At 40.8% G+C, this 25,678-nt stretch overlaps 1 protein-coding gene across 1 annotated transcript in view; it reads left to right on the plus strand.

Moving 5' to 3' along the window:
• TEKT5 (tektin 5) overlaps positions 1–25,678 on the plus strand; it is a 50,465-nt gene that overhangs the window by 12,044 nt on the left and 12,743 nt on the right. The window contains exon 5 of the mRNA XM_034784655.1: positions 3,538–3,760. Within this exon, the coding sequence (XP_034640546.1) occupies positions 3,538–3,760 (223 nt within the window). The remainder of the gene's footprint in view (positions 1–3,537; positions 3,761–25,678) is intronic.

Here is a 25,678-nt window from a genome sequence, read left to right on the forward strand (position 1 = left end):
CAGCCATGTTAGCTCTGTAACTTTCCAGCTTTTTGCCTTGTTGGTGACTTATTTTCCTTGTTGGATTTTCTTTAATTAAGCTAACTGTGGTTTTCCACAAGAGGATCTAGCTGCATCATTCCAATCACCCTGTAACTTAACAATTTTCATTTGAATCATCGTCATATTTCAGGAGAAGTCAGAGGAAGGAGTTGCAACTAATCCCCTTGCTGAGAAGCTAATGCTGAAAACACATGAGATCAGAAAAGTAATGATGTGGGAGAGAGAACTGGTTGACATGGCTCCTAACACACATTTACAATGGGGGTAGAGGGAGGTCACAATCCAAATGAAGGGGAGAGCCTGCTGAAAATCCACATCTGCAGGGTATAGGAGGTTTGGATACTGAAAGTCAACCTACAATCTTGTTCTGACTTCTCCCTCACACACCTATGATTTTTGTTGGGAAGCCATGCCAGTATCTAGGCACATCATCTGCACACAACCTCCCACCAATTTTAAATACATATGTTTGCAGCTATATCTGGTCAGAGAAACTCAGCTGGAACTGTATTCTGTTGGATTATGCGGCTCTAATGACATACAAACACTTTGTGAATGCCAGTCAATTTAGTCATAATTTAATTTCTGAAGAAAACATGGGGAAAAAGAATTCCAACAACGTTGAAATGCTCTATATTGACAGTCTTAGAATGAAACATTTCAGTCTTTCATTTTAAAATATTTCACTTCACATTTTGTAAATTTTGTATTATATTATAATTAATACAAAATAAAAATGAATGAAATACTTTAATAGTTTTGAAATGAGGTTTTGATCAACCTGAAACGAATTTTTATGGGGAATTTTCCTTCAAGGAGAATTTTGAAATTTTCAGGTTTTGTGCCTATTTGGAACAACATCAAATTTCAAAATCTCATATCCTTTCTGAGAGAGAACTTCTGTCCTCCACACAGCTCTATTTGCAACACGCAAAGCTTGGGAAGGGCTCAGACTGCAAATTTAGATCCAGATCCACACACACTCAGAGTTTAGTGATGTCTGAATCTGGGATTTTGGTTCACACTGTGAAGATACAAGCCAGCTGTGAAGTTTTGACATGAAACCAAACCTCCCTAAAGTTTGGGCATGTACAGTACACTGCAAAAGGAATGTTAATGGGTGCCTGAACTTTGGCTCTAAGCAGCCCCATCTACACTTCCACTCAACCTATTTACCGGCTTTTCTCTGGCAGTCACTGTATTATCCAAGTGCCTCACCAATATTACCAAATTTCTCTTCAGCACCCTTGTGAGTTAGGCAAGTGGTGCTCTCGAATTGGGCTTGTCAGCCAGAAGCGGATTCCGCAGGCACCTGAGCAGAAGTCTTATGTGTACATATACCATGATGTAGTTTGGCTTGAGGGTTGCCAAGGTTATCCCCATTTTACATATGGGGAATTGAGGCATGGGGGAATTAAGTGAGTTGCCCAAGACCACACAGAAAGTCTGGGGCAGAGGTGAGAATTGGCTCCAGTTCTGAATCCCAGTTCAGGGCCTTAAGCACAATACTCGTTCCTCCTCCAACTCCAGTCTGTGTATAGCAATTGCAGACTAGCACAGGCATTGGAAGCATGTAGGGTGCCCTACATCCGGGGTTCTCAAACCAGGGGTCAGGACCCCTCAGGAGGTCGTGAGGTTATTACATGGGGGTTGCGAGCTGTCAACCTCCACCCCAAACTCCGCTTTGCCTCCAGCATTTATAATGGTGTTAAATATACAAAAAAGTGTTTTTAATTTATAAGGGGGGAGGGTTGCACTCAGAGGCTTGCTATGTGAAAGGGGTCACCAGTACAAAAGTTTGAGAACCACTGCCCTACAGGAATACAACCGTACAATCATTCACTTCTCCGTCCTTTCCAACAACTCATCAATTCCCCTGAATCATATGTCAGGCTGAGTCAGGTAATGGCTCCAAATGTGACCTAGAATCATTGCACTAGTTGCAGCAGTGCTTCAGGGGTGGTGCTGCACTTGTTAGTACAAGGACTCAGGGACCTGAGGTAGGAGATCAGAAACACTGTTAAAGAGGGGGATAAGTCAGCAGAAACTCCATGGCTGGAGAAGAAGTTGGAGGCTACCCTATTGTTGCGTACCAGTGCTATTCCAGGAGCAAAGTCTCTTAGATGTGGTGCCTCGGGAAGGGGAGGGGCTACTTCACCTATGCACCCCACCAACTCCTCCTACAAGCATCCAAAAAAGACTGAAATACAAAAGGTCACAGAACCAGTTGTTTCACTAAAATGTAGTCTTCAAATCTGTCCCTCCTAAAATAATTACCAAGGGAGGAAAAGACCCTATACTTTGTCACTATTCTGAGATACTTTAATGGCATGTTGGGTGGGGGAAACAAAGTCAGATTCTTTGTGTTGGACAAAATGTGCCAAGTGCCAACTCACATACACCAGGCATGAACTCAGATTGCTCTATACACTTGTTAAAGAGCAGGATAGGCGTATAATGTTGACATACGTGCCTGATGTTGAAAAATTGTAATTTTGTGCTTAAGTATATGGAGGAAATTATGTAAGAACAGGTCATTCTTTAAAAAGTAAAACAAAAACAAACTTAGCCGGGTAATGAAGCCAAGTGCAATGAGACCTTAGGTTGCCTGTCTCACAAGTGTTGGCTGGAAAAGGAAGATTTGTCTGTGGGATTAATGTAAATCACTTAATTTCCTGAAAGTTGGATAAATTTTCCATTCCTCCTCCTTCTGCTGCCTGAACTAGCTTAACATCCTTCTTTCCCTTTATTCTGACCTGTTTCAAATTGTACATCTCTGGTGGTGCACTCAATGAATATATCTCCTTTGTATGTCAGTCACTTTCATACACATTTATACTTTTACAAGACAATTCATCTCTAAAGCTTGTCCTTTGGAACTAAGCTACATCAGATAAAGGATAATTGTCATTGGCTTGAGAATCTTACAAAATGGCTGTGCATTTTTTTTAACTGATATCGAGGCCTAGTCTTCACTTACCGGCTGGTCTGGCGGCACGCCATCGATGTTCTGGGATCGATCCTGGAAGTGCTCACAGTCGGCGCCGGTACTCCAGCTCGCCGAGAGGAGTACGCGGCGTCGACGGGGGGAGACTTCCGGCCGCGTCTGGACCGCGGTAAGTTCGGACTAAGGTACTTCGAATTCAGCTACGTTATTAACGTAGCTGAATTTGCGTACCTTAGTCCGAAGTCCGGACTAAGTGGGGACCAGCCCCTACTACAAAATCCAAGAAAGCTATAGGAACACTGTAAAAGCAATAGCTCTTCTGAAAGTTTGTTCAAAGTTGAAAGCATTTTTCTGTTCCTCCTGCACAAACTGGTTTTGATATGGAACAGTAAGATAATGGAATAATCCCCCCCACACACACACACAGTTAGCTCATGGATTTAAGTGTTTAATTCATTTGTGCTTTGCAGTTGTGGTAATTGAATGCAAGCTTCATTTTGGCTGAGGACTTCATTCTTTTCCTCTCAGTTCAAATTGTTTTCTTCCAGAGTTTCAGTTCCTGAGACATGGGCAAAGTTCAGTGATGACAATATTAGGCACTCTCAGAATGCACGGGCCAACTCCATCAAGCTCCGTGAAGAAACAGAAAACACACTGGAGAATGTATCTGAGGAAATGTGGAAGCAATTTACCGATACCAACTTGGCCTTTACCAATCGCATTGCTGAAACAGCTGATACAAAGAACAAACTACAAACACACCTGGCTAAGGTAAGAAAATGACTGCAGAAGTAATAGGGGTTGGAAGCTACAAGGTGATTCAGGACAGAAAGAACCAGAGTTTTCACTGGTGAGTTAAATACGCAACTAAAAGCACCTTCGTTGGCACATTACCAAATAGCTTTACTAATATTCTCCAAATGGGAGCACAAGTTGCATTTAGAGCCATAAGAAGAGCTGTTAGCATAGCAGCAAAATAAGATTTTGCTGCACCACAAAGCCATAAAGCAAAACGTGCCTCAGGAGGTGCACTGTGATGCTGCTTGAAGCTGGAATGTCAGAGGAAGGAGGAGGAGTAAGAAGGTGACTTAAGAACTGCCTCTTTTTACTAATTGACAGTAATTAAAATCACAAGGAAATGCAAGGTATTTTAGGACCTTAAGGATTTCAAGGCCTTAGCAAAGTACATTTTTTTAGCGGCTTTTGTTTGGTTAATCGTTTCCTTTGTTCTTTGTTAGTGGTGCACTAACCTTGGAGACAAATCAAATAGAAAGTACTAAAAATCCTACAAGCAGCATGCCTCAATTTTGGAAGAAGGGGAAGATTTGAATATTGCATGTTTATTTTAAAGCAACAAGGGGAGAGCCCACACAGAACATTTATTTTAACTTAAGTATTTTTAAATTTTAATTAAGAATTTTCATTAATCTAGTTCAGGGGAAACTGAGAATTCTGTACAGGCAAAACCAGTGCCCATGTGGACTTTTTAAACTTTGTAGATTTCTTTCATTTTATACCTGGGACTAGTAAAACAGATGGAAGAAGATTATGGATGACAGACCAAGGTTAGCCCACTAACCACATACCTTCCTTATCCCGAAGACCTTTCTGCACCCATAATTCCCATTGCCTGGTGGCCTGTGTAATGATTGTGAGATCAACACATTTTTATTTTCTTCTGCAAGTCAAGTCACCCTTGTGACTTGCTATCTCATTTAGCTCCAGACTCTCACAGCTCTTATATTGACCTGAATTATTTAATCCTTCGCTCTTTCATTAATAATTTAGCACCCAAAGTGAATAATTTAAGTGAGCAATAAATTCTCATTAAAAGAGACTTCTTGAATTTTTGCAAAAGACAAACAGATGACGTAATAGCTAGCAGAGAAGTTTCATTTTTCTGTGCAGGAATCTTTTTTGGTTGTTTTGTTGAAAACAATAACAAAATCTGCATTATTGTTTAGGGTCAAGCTTTCAAGGGGCCTGAAGGGATTTGTAAATTGTAGCTGCAAAAACACACACTTGCAGCACATATGCCAAACAAACTGGGTAGAGACTTTCCTCAATTTTCTCACTCAAATCAGAAGCCGGCTTGAGGCCTTTCTAGGTTTTGGAGAATAAAAATATTACATTTCTCTTGTTTTGAAGACTACCCTCTCATTTAATAGGATTATAAAATGCCAGTACAGTCTTCAGCGATTCATGCTCAAAGTTGTTTCATCCCTTTTGATATAAATATCTCCCACATCCTTAACCTAAGTTACAGCTTGGGTATGCTCAAGGAAAATAGTCTACTGTTCTTTGGTGGATCAGACAATCTGACTTTTCAAACATACATTATACCTCTCTTCTTCACACTTATACAAACCATGGATGGTATTTAAATAGCCAGTTTTGTATTTAAATTCCATCTTTGTTAGCTTTGCAGTAATTCTTTCACTGAAGTTTAAGAAGAGACACGACAATATTAGTTGATTAGCTAAAACATGTAGAACAAAGTCAACAAGAGGTATTCCCTCTGTATTGATAGATACATGTTGACTGGAATCTCGTTAAATTGTCTAGACTCACTGGGATCCTTTCATCTGACTTCAGTTACACTAGCTAGTTTCTCCATGAAAAGCCTCTTTCTGTTGCAAAGATGACAAGTTTGTTTCAACGTGCATTTGGAAACAATAGGGCTTTTCTTGCCATCCTGTTTGCCTGAAGTTCTATAAATTATTAGTATTAAAGTAGAGTAAAGAGTATCCATAGGAGTATAAAGTGCCCTGTATGATATCAGCAATCTGAACAGGAAATATGTCCCATAGTGATAGGGATATTATCAAATAATCTCCTACATTTGAAATATACCTGAAACATTCATTACAGTCTAGATGAAAAATTTAACATTGAAGTGCTTTTTTTAAATCAAGTTTAGCTGTGATTTGTGTCCCTGTAACAGTGCAGTTCTTTTCAGTAACTTGCTATATGAGATCGGAAGAAAGTAACATTCAGTTTACATAAGGAAATTATTATTTTGTATGTTACATGTTGGTAAGCAAAGTCTGCAGAGCTCCTTAGAAAACTGCATTATTTTCTCTCTCTTTAAAGAATCCCTCTGGTGTAAGTACTGCGTTACCAAGAGTTGGTGAGATATAGTGCTAATAATTAGCGCTTACATAGCACCAATTGATTAGTCAACCCATAATCTCCCAGGTTTGCTGAAGGTAATTACAAGAGAATACAAGAGAAAAGTACAACATGTGCTTGGGATATATCAAAGAAAACTGGTAGTTGGTGCCAGGTTTGGGTTCAAGGTTATGTTTCTGTTTTTCTTTAGCTTGACATTTTCATATGCTTATTTTGTGAAGCCGCTCACAATTTCAATGTATCTTTCCAATTTGTCACTACATATTTCAGGACAACCCACCAGAGCTTCAGAGAATCTCTAGCCTAGTGGTAATTCACTGCACTGCCATTTGAGAACTCTAGCTTTGATACCTGACCCTAGTGCATTGCTCCAAAGACAGCACTTAAGGAAAGGGAAAGTGCCTGGGTCACTCAACAAATCCTTTGGTAAAGATGGTTGATTGGATTTTATGGGGATGCTGTCCATGATCTATGTCCTTAAGGATGGTGGCTTTGACAATATCTCCAGAGTGAGGGCCTAGATGTAAGGAGGAGGGAAAGTGAGAGCCGGGATGAAAAAGAACTACCTGCTGAACAGTTTGGTATATTTTAGCTGTAGCTAAGGCTAGCAGACTGCTTGAGAGTTCATGCCCCTTCTCCTGAACCCTGAGAATGTGTCATAAAACAATGACATCAGAACTGGACCTAGGGGCTACCAGTCATTTGACAAGCTAACAAAGGGGGGTGGGCACTAAGCAACAGCCGCCAAAACCTATGAATGACCAAGCTTCCTCATTGCCTTTGTTCTGTCTTTGGTCTATGATTCTTCTGAAAAGCAGTTATTCATGATTCTGTTTAAATCTACTAGTCATTAGACAATGGGTCACAGAGACCCTTCATGTTAAAAATCCTTCTCCTTTCAGTTTGTTTTTGCATTCATTTCTCAAGAAATGAATACAACCGTAAAGCCCTTTGCTTGTGTGCCAAATTCTTTCCCCAGCTAAGCAGGCTACCTTTATGAAATGGGGAGGAGAGTATTGTTTGAAAAGGTTTGCTATCTTGGAACCAGTAAGAGTTATTTATTTAATGAGGTCTGGAACCCATTTCTGAATCCCAAATATTTTTCATCTTTGCAAACTGTCAGAATCTCTTCCAAAGAAACACAACCAATTTCTCAGTGTTTTTTCTAAAACCACTTCCTTGACAGAGGAAAGGACCAAAAATTATCTGAAAGGGCCAATACCATGGTTGTGGGGATGATAATCTATGCAACTGATACTCTGATGCATTGTTGCATTTGTGTTCTGTTTTGTATCGCTTGTGTAAAAAAAAAAAAAAAAGTCAGTCAGTAAAAATTCAGACCCATAAAGAGCTTTAAATTTCTAAACCCCTGGGCCATTGGGTGTGTTTTAAACACACAGTCCTGGATGAATAGCTTATATCTTACTCTGTGAACTTCATGTAATGCCTCTAAAAAATTACTTGGTTTCCTTTGGAATTAGGCTTCTTGTAAAAACTGATCTAATTAAACTTATAAAATCTTGGATCAATGCATTACACTGGCATAGGACTGTCTGTAATTGATACTGTAGAGATGACTATGTTGTGTGCTGTGGTTAGTAAATACAGTGTCTGCCTTCAAAATGTTTCTACTGGTCTGAAAGCTTTTACTTGTTTTATATTCCTTAAATAATGGGGAATACCAGTTGAACTGGTAAAAACTCAAACTCGTAAAAATTGCACCCATTGGACCTTTCCCCCAACTTAATCTAAATAAGTAAATCCCACTAGGAAATTCTGGCTATTTTCCTTTTGCCCTGTACAAAGTCTCACTTGCGTATTACACTTTTCCATTAAATTGCATGGACACAACATGTCACTTTTTATCTGCCTTTATATCTTGTCTCTTCACTGAGAAGGCAAAATACTACCCTTCATCTTCACATGTGCAGATGTTACCAGTTCTGCTCATAGGTCAGTGGAACTAGCCCATGACCTCATCACAAGAGCACTGTGCACTATTTCACAATTCAGTGAGCATGCAGCGTGGTTGCCAGTGTTAGCTGGAGAATAACTGCAGGGACAGAAGAACATCCTCCATTTGAAAGGTGGAGCTCTGTACTGCAGGTTGCAGCTAACACCAGCTTTTTGTTGCTATTATTAGAATTGTGTAACATTTAGATAAACATAATGTTACATACAAGCTCTCTGCATTCCAGTAAAGAGAACATTGCAACGGGCATGATTCTTTTCTTTTGGACCATAAAACTGGGGATAATACCAGGGAATATTGAAGTAAATGGGATTGAGGTGCATTAGTAGAGCCAAGTGGGAAACCTGTTCAGCTCCTGCCTGTTCCATAGTAAGGCTGGCTTTGGAACCACCACGTTACATTCCTGGCATTTGTGTGCAAGAAGAACGTCATTGCCCCAACCCACTGCTTAGAGAAATCAACTACAAAAACGCACACTGACATTGTTATGATGCGTTACAGCATTGCTTTTCAAATGTGCACAGGCTATGTTCTGCCACCCTTACTCATGCTGGACAGCACCGTGCTCCACAAGGGAGGAGGTATTAGGACTCTTTCCCAAGTATGGTACTATTTACTTAGTGCTAGATTGGGTGGAAGAATCAGGCCCAAAGCATTTAAGTGGTTTGGTGTAGGCTGGCATTTTAGGTGTTTTTCATACCGGAATGTCAAAAACACAGGAAAATTACAAAGGGGAACAAACCTGCACTGGTCAGGAGATGGACTGATATTCTAAGACGTCTTCATTTCCAGTGTCTGTGATTCTGTGTGATGTTTAGTTCCTGACTCATCCTGAGCAACCTGCAATGTCAGTGGCTGGAGCATGGCAGGTATGCTTAAGGTCACAAGACTGAATCAAAGCCTCATACCTCCCTTGGCCAGGTACAGAGTCTCCCTGACAGGAGGGCTTGGAGAGGAGAATGAAAGGGCCAATTCTTTTACAATGCAAGTAGGCTGGTAAATCCCTTAACAGGTTATTTTAAGATGTAAAGAGGTCAGAACATGCAATAAAAACCCCACACCCCACCAGTGTCACAACCATTGCTTTTCTGCATACAAAAGCCAGGGCCAACATTAAGGGATTTTGTTGCCCAGTCACTCAGGTTTGTGAGATCCCCCAGTAATCTTTGCAGTCAGCTTTGGACTTAACTATCTTGAATAATTTTGTGTCATCTGCAAACTTTGCTACTTCACTATTCCTTCCCTTTTCCAGATCATTAATGAATATGTTAAATAGCATAGGTCCCAGTACAGATACTTGGGAGACCCTAATGTTTACCTCTCTCCATTGTGAAAACTGACCATTTATTCCTGCTCTTTGTTTCCTACCAATTAACCGGTTACTGATAGATGAGAGGACCTTCCCTGTTATCCCAGGGCTACTTAATTTCCTTAAGAGCCTTTGGTGAGGGACCTTGTCAAAGGCTTTCCAAAAATCCAATTACATTATATCACCTGGATCACTCTTGTCCACATGCTTGTTGACTCGCTCAAAGAATTCTAATAGATTGGTGAGGTATGACTTCCCATTACAAAGGCCATGTTGACTCTTCCCCAACAAATTGTGTTCATCTATGTGTCTGATAATTCTGTTCTTTACTATAGTTTTTACCAATTTTCCTGGTACTGAAGTTAGGTTTACCAGCCTGTAATTGCCATGATCACCTCTGGGGCCCTTTTAAAAAAACTGGCATTACATTAGCTACCTTTCAGTCATCTGGTACAGAGTCTTGTTTCAATGATAGGTTACATACTACAGTTAGCAGTTCTGCAGTATGGGTGAATACCATCTGGTCCTGGTGACTTATTACCATTTAATTCATGAATTTGTTCTAAACCCTCTTCTATTGACACACCAATGTGGGGCAGTAATGCAGATCTGTCAAAGTTAATAGCAGTTCTGCTACAGAACTCAGCAGCTGCAGACGGAGCCTTCTGATTCCTTCCAAAAGAATACTGAGTTTGTGTTTTTAAAATACAAAGTGTGGAGACAAACTGGGCTCCTCTAGTATTCTGTTTAGCTTCCCTGTTCCAGAATACCCTTTTCTACAAAGACCAGACCTGCACACACTATTGCAAAGGAGACCTCATTTACTTCAGTTCCTTATACACTAACGGGACATTTAATGTATCTATGTAATGAAGATTTTTTCTTCCAGTTTTTCTTATGTCAAGCGCAGTGCCAAAATTTTGCCAGGAACTTGCCCAACAGTGACAACATCTCCAACTCTGGCATCCATTAGGTAACGACCTATACAAGGCTCAGAGTAATGACTACACAGTAACCCATCTGTATTTGAAAGTATTTGGTCTCCTAACAGCACTGCTGGTATGTTACCAGGCATGCCAGTCTCTTATCAAAGATGAGTGCTCTGTACAATCTGTTCCCTCTTAGGAAGTGAGAAAATGATCCTGTAGTACAATTAAAAGATGGCCAATAAAACTGCACTCCTTCTCCCGGGGGAGTTTTGTCATTGATGTCAACCCAGGTAGGTTCACATCACAGGAGCGTAGCTACTAGCTCTCTCCATTCAGATGTAGCTCAGTTAAACTCAGCTGGTCCCAACAGACTTCACAAAGTTTACCTTAAATCAACTTCAAAATCCTTAAGGTTGTAACATCAAGGAACGCATCTAAGAATTTATTATTGTGGGTTTTGGAAAACAGATTGTGTGGATTTGATGTTATATAAAGAGCACAGAGGGAAAAACACACACCAAATCTACTGGCACAGCCCTTGCCTCTTTGCTGCATTACTTTAATTCAGCAGGATCAAGTGCTTTCAATTTCTAGTCATCAGACACCACACAGGATGAAGATAATCCATGCTGTATCATTTTACAGGATATATCAATTGTTCCACCACATTTTTGACTGTAAAAACTGACTGAATGCAAATTAGTTCAAGGGAACAAGCGAGGAATTTGCAGACATCTTGTCTTAGCAAAGATCAGCTTTGTACTTACCCTTTATGCTGTTGGAGACTTGGCTATTTGTCTGAAACCTAAAAATGGTCAGGATCCAAATTCAGAGCAAACATCCAAGCCAGTAGGAGGGAAGTCTCATAAGAACACTTGTAGGCGGTCAGTAAGTCTGCTTTCATTCTTACATTTTCTGTCCAGCTGCTGTTTCCTGTTACCTTTACTTCACCTGGGACTCTCCCTCATCACTGACTTATTCTGGAAGTGAGCCATAGGTTCCCATCCATGGGATTTTCAGTGGGTGCTAACTAGCTGCTCCTTCCCGGTACTTCTTTTGGGGAAGCTGCCAGGTGAGGCTAACACACCCATAGTTCAACAGGAGTCTTTCAGGAGCTGATTTGCATGGGGAAATAGTACAGACTCACTAAGTTGCTTTTTTACAGCATGGAACAGGAAACTATTAGGACAAGAAAAATGGTCCTTTGACATCCAGTCAGACTCCTTCTCGTTCATTGTGGAGCTTCTGTGTAGAACAGTTCCCAGACCCCCTCCAGCCTGGTTTTCTGTTACAGTTCTAAGACATTTTACAAATCATACAGTGGTAAGGAACCTGGCTCTTTCCTTACACATGAGGGAATGGGGAGAGGCACAGGTCACTTTTCAAAGATGCTAAGGGTGACTTGGGCAGTCTATAAGCACCAACAGGGGGAACAGAAATGAGATAATAGAAGGCTCTTCAGCCTAGCAGACAAAAGTATAAGAACCACCAATGGCTGGAAGTTGAAGCTAGACAAATTCAGACTAGAAATAAGGTGCAATTTTTTATTCATGGGAGTAGTTAACCAATGGATCAATTTACAAAGGGTCGTGGTGGATTCTCTACCCCTGGACATTTTAAAATCAAGACTGGATCTTTTTCTAAACTATGTGTTCTTGTTCAACTACAGCTTTTGGACTGGAAGCGGGCATTAATTAAGGGAAGTCCAATGGTCTGGGTTAGTCAGGATGTCAGGCTAGATGATCACAATGATCCCTGCTGGCCTTAAAGTCTGAAGTACCTCTGTGGTTCTCTAGCAACTGTCGCAGGAAGTAGGTCTGTAGATGGGGTCTAAATGGCCTTTTGGGGTTTTCAGCATAGATATCCCCCAAGAAAAAAATAAAATTATGTCCTTTAGCCTACTGGGCTCTCAAACTGGGTTCTGTAGTGCCCCAGGACCAGAATTTGAAGCTGGTGAACTGAATAGGCCATGGAATATAGTTCAGAACCCTTGGGATGTAATTGTCACCATTCCTCATTACAAGAGAGACTGTCCAGTTATAGCCTAAGGACCCCGTGCCAGATTCGGAGAGAGGCCCATTTTAGAATTGGGGAGAGAGGAGGGGAAATACATCCACCCTTTCACACCAGGAAAGAAAAGGAAAGTCTTATCATAGTGCCAGTCCTTCCTTAAAATGCTTGCATCTCTTTTCTCTAAGATCTACATTAACATGAATAATTACCTTGGCTTCACTCTCCCAGAAATCAACAACGGAGTAGGATGTTTGCATATGGGAGGTTCCTATAGTCACTGTGGGAAGCAGTCATATCAGACCACAAGTGACATGTTTACATAGTCCTGTTTTATACCATACCTAAACAGTTGAATATTTCAGTCGGCAAAGTACAAGACAGAACACTTGTAACATTTTCAGGAGTGTTTGTATTTCCAAAGGTAAAACACAGCCCCACCCTTCCTGCAACACTGCCTTTGTGCCACTCATCTGTACGTGGATATAAAATATATTATAAAATCAGACACGATTAGTAAAACTATGAAAATATAAATAAGTAACTGCAGCTGGTAAGCCACATGCCTAAGCTACCAATTCAAGCTAGATTTTATGTCTCAGCCATACCTATTCATTGGTCTGCTCACAACAAATTGTAACTCATGTGAGTAGACCCTTTGAGATCAGTGAGAACTTTTGTGACTAAAGGTCACAGTCCTCTATATTTTCTGATGGTAAAACACAGCATAGTGCACCAGTGACAGTACAGAACTTGATCCTGGTGAGTAAACTCCGTTTTTGAGTTGGACATTTTTACTTTATATGAGTGCAGAAAAGCATTTACAACTAGAAGAGTTGGTTTATTTCTCCCTGCTGCCAAATTGGTTTGATTTAAAAACAAACAAGTGCTGGTTTGTCAGGACAACATTTTGGAGAACACTGGAGAGAAGAAATAAAAGGCAATTTCAAAAAGAGTAAACAGATTGTATTTTGAAAGAAGTCAAAAGGCTCCAGGCTATTTATTTAGATGGTGTCCATTACTCTTTCACCTGGGCCCTTCATGTCAAACAAAAACTATCACAATACAAAAACACAAAGTCAGCCACAGAAGCAAGCTTAATAAATCACACCTTCAGTTTGATTTTGTATATCTAGCCACTTCCCCTCCAACTTCTTTAAATAAGATTTTCCATCACTCACCCCCCAAGGACAAATAATTTATTTTTAGACAAAGCTGAAGGGTTTTTTTCCTTCCTTAGCAACAATAGAACATGCTTACATGGTGGCTAGAAAGAAAAAAACAAATACATTTTACATTCTTATACCCCCATTCTTTATTAAGGGGATCAAAGGAGGTTGCACTGCTTCACTCCTGGTTCTAGATTTTATGATAGTTGTAAGGTGTCCCACACATTCCCTTGCAGTAAAAATCAGAATCTGGATACCTCCTTCGAAATATTTTCAGAGGTCCGCTGCTATAGATCTGTCCATTGAGGCTGATCTGAGTGCTCGTGAATTTAGTAACAAGGGCAGGGCCTGACACCTCAGCACTTAGCTTACAATAGGCTTAGATAAAAACATATTAAAGCTTGATGGGGGAAGGAAAGAAGTGGTTGCGAAAATGTGTTGGACCTGCAGTCACGTTGAAAAGCACACACAGTGGGTGGTAAAAAGTTGGGGTGGAGTGGGCAGGTGTGGGACTCATTCCCCACAACAGGTTACACCGCTGACCCTGAGTTACACACATGGGGCATTTTCAGCCTTCATATCTCAGGCTCTTACAGCTTTCCACACCCATTCCTGATAGTTGAACAGTTAATTTTATTCTTTAATATTGGAACCTGTTTAAGAATAAAAGTCTCAGATGATTAGTGAACTGTGACTAAGAAGTGATTGCAAAGGTGTGTGCTGGTATGATCAGCTCAAACTTGCCCAGCAAAACCTGTTTAAAGGGGAAAATATATATTTTTGTCCACAAATAGACACATATTGGGCCTGTGCCGACAAACATGTAGAGGTGAAAAATAAGTCACTTCATGCATTTCCCCTGAACGCTACCCTGTGAGGAAGAGCAGGGTTCTCTCACTGGAACGAATGATTAATTTCATGATATTGGAGGAACAACTCCTGCCCTCACTGGTGAGCAGAACCACCGTGGTTCCTGCACGTGGGGCAGAAGGAAGGGAGTGGTTCACAGACAGGCCATGGAGGAGAACCCTGCCCTCCCAGCATGCCATGGGGCAGTACTCCATAGTAAAGCACTTCATGACAGAGCATGGGAGAAAGGGGAAGTTGGGAGCGTGGCCAGAGAGACCACAATTGAGTGACATTGCCATGGCTACATGGGTCTGTTCAGTTTGGTATGAATCTAAGTGATTTGATTTGCAATGTAACATGAACTCTCCTCACAGTCAGGGTATATGTACACTGCAATCTGAGGTGTGATTGCAGCCCAGGCAGACATACCAGCGCTAGAACATCTAAAGAATAGTGTACTGTAGGCTGTACAAGCACACCAGGGGCCCTGCGTTCAGACCTGCATTGCTGAAGATGGCACCCCTGTATCTAACCTGCTATTTTTAGCCATGCTAGTGCGGGTATGTCTAGCCAACCTGCAATAACATCTTGGATTCCAGAGTAGACATAGCCTTAGGGCTAACAGGCTAAAAATAGTTGTGTGGGAATCGTGGCTGTGGCGGAGATTCGGGTTAGCCACCCCAGCTCAAGTGCAGAGGGTTGGGTGGGCTTGAGCCTTGCTAGCGTGAGTGTGTCTGCTTAGGCTGTGAAGATCCCTCCTAGCTGCAGTGTCGACATACTCATAGAGGGACTTTGCTAAGCTGCTGTGTGAAAACAGATTGGATTGACCATCTACCATGAGTGAAATTTTGTAATACTGTAATGGAGATGAAGACATTCTCTCTCACACACATGGCTGTGGCATTATTATGCAAGAAATCTGTAACTGGAATTGCTGATGCTCTGCTACTGCTCAGTGGCTGGAGGGAAAATCCCTCCCCTACAACCACTGCAGTGCCCATCTGTGCCAAACCGGTTTACACAGGCTTGGCACAGGGACCAGAATTTGGCCCAAGGGAATGTCAATCTTCTGAATATGCAGTAGTAAAACCTTCCCTTACACTTAGCAAGGGCTGTATGGTAGGAAATACAGTGATGGACATATTAAGTAAGTTACCTAGAAGAGAAGCATTTAGGGATGTAGTATTTTCAGACAGGGGAAATGGTCTTCTTCATCAGTTTAGAACCAGAGTGAATTGGAGGTGCTGGAGGTAAGAGATTCAAAATTAAAACTTTGTTAATGATTGCAAAGAACCTTTTTCCTGAGACTGAAGACAGTATACTTAACACATGTCTTTTCTAATGGTCCTACATTTTATAATTTGACTTAAATTAGAAGATCAAAGTACATTTCTTCAGCTCTCTACCTAAGGTTATCTCAAATTGATTGCCTCACCTGAGAAACCACAGTTATCTTACTACTTATATCTCAGCTTCAACAGAATCTGAAGTAAACAATTCTCAGAACTCTGTCTAGGGTTACTGTTGACAGAGGACTGGCTAACTAATTTTATGGACGAGTTGTTGAGTAGCAACCTTTTCTCTAATTGTATTAACAGTACTGGTGTAATATAGATTAAAGTCTGATTCTTAACAGTCCAGTCTGATTGCTTGAGAAATATTTTTTCAAAATTAGCTAGAGCAAAAATTCCAAACTTCATGAAAAGAATGTCTGATCTCCAACAATGAATGATTTTCATGTGTGTGTTTAGTGAACAACTGAAAAATAAAGTAAGAGTAGTACAGTTTTAATCAACTAAATTTCTTACTTTTTTTCCACATTACTAACTCTTTTGAAGGACTAGCTTTCTTACAGTCTTGTTTCCAATAGGTTGTTTTCCTTTGTTAAATTACTAAGATACAGCTTTTGTACCTCTTTCAATATAACTGGAATAATGTTTTCAAAATTTAACATTAGTTTGAGCTGGGGGTCATATTCTTGAAAATGTAAAGAGTTATTATGTGCTCTGCATAAATATTTCTCCCAGTTAATTTCCCTGTTGACAGATGTTTTTTTCCCTTTAAAGACTTAGAATTTCTGAGCCTCATGTTAAGATACAGATGAGTCTCATTTTGTTTTTTAAATATATTTATAACTTGACAGTCTTTTCTAGTCTATGCAAAAAATCAGTTTGCATAACTGAGCTATAAATAAAACTATTAGGATTTCACGGGTACTTTTTGGCATCTCTACAGCTCAAAGATTGCTCTGGTATTGAACTCTGAAGATTGTTTACTGTGTTTATTTCAGCCCATTTAGTTTTATTGTGAAGCTTTGTAAAGAAAGGTTTGCAATGGTCTATCAAGTCCACAGCACCCTCCCCACACACACTGTGCCTAATCACTTGTGTAATGCTGTACATGGAGGGGGAAAAAAATCTTCCAGGCAGGCTCCACGTTGATCAGTTGATGCTCTAAAGTATGAAATTTGATTACCCCTGTCTTAGCATGCACAACTACTGTACAAATGTTACTATTGATACTTATTCAAACCTCTTTTCAATCCAGCTAAAATATTTGATTGCATGACCTGCCTGGCAAAGAATTCTATAGGCTGATGATGCACTTTGTAGAGGAGTATTATAATTATTTGTTTTAAATGTACCTGCCTTTATGGACCTTGGGACTCTACCCCCTTCACCGCCCCTCTTTCCCCCTCCCCCCCCCGCATCAAAACAAAACTTAAAAAGCCAGAAGGCAAAAAGTGACCTGAAACTAAAAACAGATCAATCAACCAACCAACCAAATCAAAACACTACCCCCAAGCAGTTATTTTGACCCTGAAAAGAGAGGAGCCAGAGACACCATGAAGTTTCCCAGGTACTTTTCTATTGCTAATTGATTTTACATAGAGGACAGCATTCAGATCTCAGCAGCAGCATAAAACCTTAAGATAGATACAGTTGAAAAGATGTTGGGCCAAATTCATCCAGCTTTGACTTAATTTAAATTCTGAGTTATACCAGGGATAAATTTAGTCAAAGACTATTACATATAATCATTAAACCTTGAAATATTATACTCATGTGTCGTAACACTAATTGTGAAGTCAACCATAATTATACTAATCACTCAGGGAAATGAAATAACTAGCAAAAAATTACTTAAACATGAAATATGTACAACTAGAACATTAGATCAGACTATGAAACAAACAGGAAATTATAAAATACCGAGGCACAATGCTGCAGCTAACTTGTTATTACCTGACTGTACCTTAGTGTATTCAGCTCCAAGCAAAAAACACAGAAACAAGGACATTCACAGCTAGGGACTGAGCATAATATTTTAAAAATATGTTGTGTGTAAGGTTATTCTGACCACACCATGAAGTATGAGTGAGATTTCAACAGCTCTTGTTTCCAGTAATATTGAATCCAGCCAGTAATAGCCACAGCCTTGATGAGGTGGAAGTGAACAGCAGTTTATATAAACCCTCAGGAATGCCACAGCACAAAATTCTGCTTATTTTCTGTAAGTGAAGGGTGTATGATGGGCAGCTGCTGAAGCCAATCTCTGGTTAGACTCTTTCAGGAACACACAATTCAGGATTTATTGTTTTTTTTTCCCTGCCTTTGGAGGTCCTCCAGAAATGACGTGGACTGGTGCAACACTATCTGGTGATTCTCCCCACCAATCCGGTTATGCATTTTAGATTATTTGAATGATTTAATCCAATGTGTAGCTAGCATGTGTAATCAAAGGCTATTTGTATAGAGCTGCTACCATGCGTTGGAGGTGATTACCCTAGGGCATTTGTCTTTGTGTGTTCTAGATGATGAAGTTTAAAAAAAAAAAAAAAAAAAGAGAGGCCAGGAACATGGAATAAGCCTAAACCACATCTATTAGAAACATGAGCAGTCACAGTTTAAAGATGGCTGCATGTCTTCAGTTTGTATTGTGAGTTCACAGGCAGGTTCAAATAATATTTTTTCAGTGACTGAACAGGGAGGGAGTTCTTTGCTCAGTGGCAGTAACCAGTTTCCTTGACTGAGCATAATATGCTTTCACAATATTCTCAGCTCTGTGAGCAATACATCTGAACATTTACTGAAGCCATATGGTATAAGGAGTGCTTTGTAGTTATTGCTTTTTGTGCTAATTTAAAGGAGAATTATAGTTGAACACATAAAACTGTGAAAAAATGTAAGTGATTTACTTGTATAATAAAACTCTCATAACTCCTTGAGCATTTCTAGTGACGACTGCTCTATAAAGACAGCCACAATAAAAAGAAATGCTTCCCAAGTACAGTCACATCTTACCCTTCTCAAATTTTAAAAGTTTGCTTACTGAAAGAATGCAAATTGCACAAGCCCCATGTAGCTTGAGTGAAGTCTAAACATGAAAAATGATTTTCCTGTACTTGTCACTTTATGTTACTTGAGGGGAAAAACAAACATGCATTCATTCAATTTCCTATAAGAGAACAAGATAATCCCATGCCTTCCATGTTATGAAGGGAGCAAATGCACGTTCATTGCCTATACAGGAGGCTGTGTGGCCTACGCAGATGTGGTTATACAGTATGTTTCATTCACCCTATAGCTGTCACTCACAGCAACTCCAGTCCAATAATGTGACTCTAGAGAAAAGTATCAGTTATGGGGTCCTTGCTGCCAGGAAGAGAGATGGAAGAACTGCAGTAGCAGCAGTGTGCTTCTATAGAAAACTGTACAGAACTTGGAGGGAGGAGCACAGTTTGCAGGAGGTCTCAGGAAGTCAGTCTGTGTGCACATGGCTAGAATTTTAGCTGCAGTTGCAGCACCTCTGTAGCTTTTTTAGTAAAGAGCCACTTTGGTTTTACAAGCATGGAGTCATCTCCTGTTATTACCCAGAACATGGTACATAAAATAAAAAACACCATAACTAATCTAGGTACTACCCATAAGTAGGGCCCTACCAAATTTACGGCCATGAAAACTGCATCACGGACGGTGAAATCTGGTCTCCACCATGAAATCTGGTCTTTTGTATACTTTTACCCTATATTATACAGATGTCACAGGGGAGACCAGCGTTTCTCAAACTGGGGATCCTGACCTAAATGGAGGTTGTGGGAGCAGGGTGTTACAATGTTATGGTAGGGGGGGCCGTGGTATTGCCACCCTTACTTTTGCACTGCCTTCAAAGGTGGGTGGCTGGAGAGTGGTGGCTGCTGGACGAGGGCCCAGCTCTGAAAGGAGCAGCCCAGAAATAAGGGTAGCAATACTATACCATGACATCCTTATTTCTGTGCTGCTGCTGGGGCAGTGATGCCTTCCGACCTGGACTCCCGGCCAGTAGCTGCCGCTCTCTGGCTGCCCAGCAATGAAGGCAGGGCCACCAACAGCAGCAGCACAGAAATAAGGGTGGCAGTACCCCAACCCCCCTACAATAACCTTGCAATCCCCTCCCCCCAACTCCCCTCTTTTGAGTCAGACCCCTACAGTTACAACACCGTGAAATTTCAGATTTAAATATCTTAAATCATGAAATTTAGAATTTTAAAAATCCTATGACCGTGAAATTGACCAAAATGCAACATGAATTTGGTAGGGCCATACTCATAAGATAATGCTATCAAACTTCAGAACTACATCTCCCTCCATGGCTTTCAGCTGATGTTGGAAGCCAATAGGAAATATGGCTGTGATCTGTGTATCACAATGGGCTCTGTGTATCACAATGGTTCTCAATTTTTTTTCCATTTGTGGACCCCTACAACATTTGGAGGTGTGGACCCTTTGGGTATCTTAGACAATCTATGGACCTCCAGGAGTCCGTGGACCTCCAGGAGTCTGTAGACCACAGGCTGAGAACCACTGGTGTGTAGGAAACCTCTTGCCTCCTTCCACATCACCAGCACCAGCACATTCAGGGTGAGAAGTGGAGTGTAAGAAAACTAATACAAATAAAAGCAGCTTTTCAAGAGTCACGGGTTTGACACATACCAACACACACACACAGGGCTGAAAATGTTAACACTTGTACACAAAGGTACAAACTGCTCCTGCACACAAGTGGAGGTAGGGTAGAAATGGGGCCAGAGTGAGAATCTGGCCCTAATGTTCTCTTTGCTCATTGAAGGTGAAATTCAAGACAATGGGCTTTTCACAGGAGACTAAGAACAGAGTTGTGGGATGGAGTCTGTCAAGCTTAGACATTTGTAAAACACGCACTGCCATATATTGGATCTGCTCAGCACTGTCCATAGTAGATAATAGTGGGCTCTGCTCTGTCCCTTCCACATCATAAAAAGCTCTGTGCTTTTAATAGAATACTTCACTCAAGCTGGAGGAGAGGGGGCAGGACACAGTCACTATCACAGCCTATAGGTTACAGTAGTGGCCATGCTTTGCTCTCTGGGACTGTGGCCAGTGGAACTGCACTTTTCACATTTGGGCATATCCCCACCCTTTCCCTGCTCCTCCCACAACCGCTCATGTGCTCACCCAGACTAAGTCACCGCAGTGAACAAGGGGCCACTGAGTCCCCCTGTTTCTTTTCCCTCACAAATACATTTCAAACTGCCTCTCTCCTCCAGGGTGTGGTGCCTAGTCTACTCTGGGCTGCTTCAATTGCTCAGTAAAGCAGGCAGGAACCACTTGCTCAGCTAAACTGAATCATCCCATCCACCTGCGCGTGAGACAAACAAGGGAGGGGCTGGTAGTTGGGTCTGGCTGAAAAGGCACTATCGTGGCATGCCTCACTCAGAATGCACAAGTCCTCCATTCCATTTTAAGCAGAAATCCAGGACCCACCAGCGGGTAAAGAATTACTTATGAATACATTTTTGCCTGATGTTTTATGTGCTGAGGAGACTTGGGCCAGATTTTTTATTTGCATTACACACTTTTTTTAATTCAAAAATATTTGGAATGAATTGTAGTACTCACGAAAGTGAGAATAATATGCTGGACTAACATCACCCCAAGCGTAGCACTGCTGGAGGCAAAGATATTACACCCTAGTGAATTTGGCCTACTGGCACACAACCAGGCATAGCTGGAAAGAGCTACTGTGGAGACAGAACCTGCAATACAAACACAGGAAAGGAGGACCCTGATAAGTAATGACTGACCTCTAGAAGTAGTGTGTGTTTTTTCCCCTCAGATTCCTGTTACACCTATGCAGGCTGAAGTAATATTTGGTTTGCATTAAAGGTAAATAGTGATTTTAGTAGCCTGAGCGAGGCATAGTAGTAAGAGGCTCTGTAAGATCTCACCCACAAACATCTGCTAAACCACTGACAACATAGCTAGAAACCAGATCTTTTGTCAGGGTAGAAGGAGGGAGAGCTCCTTGTAATATTAAAAACAACCCTAGGAGCACTGAGCAAAGCTACAAAGGGCGAAGGCGATTCTGCTGACATTAGAAACTACTCAAGTTCTACCTTTTGAACAACAATAGATCAGAAACAAAATCTTTTGGACTTACTGCATTTGCTACATGGGAAGAACAAGGATGTGGATTTTGGATCCACTTAACTTCATTAGGTCTCTTGCCCTAATTTCTATCCTGAGGGGTAAAATAAGCTATATGAAGCTGGTAGCACAGTATGTACAATATCTGTTTATATAACACTACAATCTTATCACTAAGTTTTTCTTTTGCAGAATAGGTGGCTACAAAACTCTTACTGTTAGTGGTGTAAGTATATACAAGGTTACTTATATGGTGATTACTAAATTACAAAAGGAAATGCTAAAATGAGCAGAAGAGACATGCTAATCTTAGCTTCACTTCCTTTCAGTACAATTTTCATTCCAGTCATAGAATCAGACTGTTTTGCTATAGGGAAAATCCTGCAACACTTTACAAACAGACAAAGCCTCCTTAGGGATCAAAGTTTCTGGGCAGCCACCTGCCATCCTGACACTCCTCACAACAGCTATGCGTCCACATATATCAGTTCTTGTCTATTCCCAAACTTGCACCAGTTTAAACTAAATCAGTTTAAAGAACAAACCTTCAGTGATAATGACTCTTAAGCTAAATCATGTAAATCACTCAAACTGAAATAAGTAGCCACACATGGGGTTGCACTGATGTAACTACGTCAGTTTCTAAACTGTACAACTAATCAATACAACTCGTGTGTAGGTACGGCCTACGTGGCTTATTTTAGTTTAGCTTGACCTGGCTTTGTCTGCTCTAAATATAAAAGTTGCACCAGTTTAACTGAAGGGTGTTTAAAACCCATTTGATTAAACTCATGCAAATCTCTGAGTGGCCAGCAGTTTATATAACTTATAGTGGTCTGTACTCAACTTGCATAAGCCAGCTGTAAAAGAGATATAGATGTCCAGGCAGGGGTTTGCACTTGTTTAGCTGAACTAGTTTTTAAACAGACTTCAGTTAAACTGGTGGAACTGTTGTGGGAAGACAAGCCCTAGAAAAGGTAGGAGTTCTCTGAAACATAGGGACATCTATCTGCATTGAAAATTTCCTTTACATCCCCATGCTGGAGTATTGTGTCCCGTTCTAGGCACCGCATTTCAAAAAAGATGTGGAGAAATTGGAAAGGGTCCAGAGAAGAGCAACAAGAATGATTAAAGGTCTAGAGAACATGACCTATGAAGGAAGGCTGAAAGAATTGGGTTTGTTTAGTTTGGAAAAGAGAAGACTGAGAGGGGACATGATAGCAGTTTTCAGGTATCTAAAAGGGTGTCATAAGGAGGAGGGAGAAAACTTGTTCACCTTAGCCTCTAAGGATAGAACAAGAAGCAATGGGTTTAAACTGCAGCAAGGAAGGTCTAGGTTGGACATTAGGAAAAAGTTCCTAACTGTCAGGGTGGTTAAACACTGGAATAAATTGCATAGGGAGGTTGTGGAATCTCCATCTCTGGAGATATTTAAGAGTAGGTTAGATAAATGTCTATCAGGGATGGTCTAGACAGTATTTGGTCCTGCCATGCGGGCAGGGGACTGGACTCGATGACCTCTTGAGGTCCCTTCCAGTCCTAGAATCTATAACATGCCTACTACCTCAGGAGAAATCCAGGCATTTTTCAGGGTCATCTAAGTCCTTATCAGCATCGCCATTTCCAAAGGCTATGAATGTGCTACAACTACTAGCCTTATTTTGTTCATCTCATGCTATCAGATAATGGAGAGCACGGAGTGGGAACTGTCGGATACCAGACAGAGTGCACCTCTGGCCACACCTGGTGTCTCCGAGAGCACCCCACTGCTAGGCCTCAGGCCGTCATCTCTCTTGGGATGGAATCATATGATTCTCCCTGTGTAGTCCCATGTGTACCAACCATGACCACCCAAACAGGTCTAAGGTTCCTTGAAGCTAAGTTTCAAACAGACAATTTACAGTGACAGAATGACCAGTGCAGTTATAGGTTAGTGATTTTTATAATGGGGATTCTTCTCAGGTAAGTATCTTCATTTAAAGATTGGATGTATAAATAACTGGCTTTGTACCAGTTCCCTTCTAACGTAATCTAAAGAGGACAAGATCAGATAAGTGGTACCAATGGCCATGTGGATTAATTTAGAGTGTAAAATTGGGTGAAGGGTTTCAAAAATCACTCACGCTTGGCAGTCTCAGCCAAAAAGAGGCAAGGAATCTAAATGGGCACTCAAGTTTACATATCCTCCCACCGCTAAAGACTGTCACCTCCAGGTCCAGGGTGAGGCAACCTGAAGAAGATTGTACTGTCAATGCATGTGCTGTACTGGTTTTGTGGATAAAAAGGACTTCAATTACTAGTCACATTGATGCCTCAATACAGATTATAAAAGTGTCAAGTAACGGGTTGATCACATTGGCTATGAAGATTTAGGATCAGTGAAATTAATGCACCATAATGCAGTGGATGGAACATGTTACCTTACCTATAATTGCATCTGCCACTGTACAGGCAAGACAAAACTTTGATTTTTCCCCTGCTGTTTTTCCTATTTTTATTATAGTTTAAATCAAAGAGCCTACAGGCTCTAAGGCATAAAGGACACTGTTATTGGAGGCGATCATGCTACTTTACAGTTTAAAATTATGCTGCTCTAACTGCACTGGGATCTCCCCTTTGGGGCTCCTTCCATTTGAAAAAAGGTTGGCTTTGCACAAAAACTGCTTTTTTTTTTCCCTCTGTTCAGAGAGGAGTTTTTGAAAACTTCTGAATTCAGCTCCAGTGTCAAAGAGTGAATGTGATTCATGTGTTCTTGCACAAGGCATTGCTGAAACATTTGGAGTATGCAGTGGTATTCAAGGGGCCAAATTGAGTCTCTGTCCTAAGATTTTTGACACCATGACACGGGTAGAAATAAGGAAATCAGTGTAAGCTTGGAATGAAAATGGTAGCTTATCCTTGTCTATGAGCACCTGTGCAACACTTCCAATGCTCAAGCTGCATCTTTGTGATGTGGGAGCAAATTGGAGAATGGAGCAAAAGGGAAATAAATTCCTGTAAATCTCTAACCCATTACTCTAACAAAGTCCTCTTTGAAACTGGCTTTAGACAGTATGACATTATTAGAAATTGTTTCCCAGAAAAGCTCTGTGTTTTACTTCTGCACATTCAGGAGAGGGGTCAGGAGCCAGTCTACGGAACTTACACTCCATTTTGTTTACAAAATTCCCAGTCTGCAATTAGAAAGACATGGCTTGTTTTCAAGTAGACTTACCAGAGTGCTCTGGTGTTGCTAGAAATGACTGCAAATAATTGACATAGCTTTCTGAGATGCAATTGTAGGGGCCTCCACTTGACTATTCTGTGTGTGTGTGTTCATATGTCCCTCAGAGGAAGGGACAGACACTCTCTTCAGTATTAAACCAATGCAATATGGAACAAAGATACTTGGTTGTCTTAATTTAGGAGATTTATTACTGATTAACAACAAAGTGATGTCAGAAACTAGCTAGTTTTAATTAGAAGTTGCACATTTTAAAAATAAAACCAGAGTCTGATAACCCTGAACTGTTCACTAGCCTTGTCATTTCCAGCAGCAACTTCTGCTGTTGTAGAGGAGATCAGTTTCAAAGAGGAATCTGTGGATTCCAACCCCCAGGCCTACAGACCTCATGTGGCTGAGGGGCTTCTTTCCTGCTGATGGCCTGGGGTTGAGACAGTGCACATTCCATGATCATATTGACTTTTCAAAGGTTTATAGTTGGTCCTGTAATCAGCGAGGCAATGTGACGTCAGACCTAGGAAAAACAAGGACAAAACAGAACCCAACATTCTGTTTAACAGCTATTGAACATTTTTATCAATGGCCTGGAAGAAAACAAAATAATCACTAGTAAACTTTGCAGATGACACAACAATTGGGAGAGTGGTAAAT

Source organism: Trachemys scripta, chromosome 10 (genome assembly GCF_013100865.1).
Source record: "Trachemys scripta elegans isolate TJP31775 chromosome 10, CAS_Tse_1.0, whole genome shotgun sequence".
Taxonomy (NCBI): domain Eukaryota; kingdom Metazoa; phylum Chordata; order Testudines; family Emydidae; genus Trachemys; species Trachemys scripta.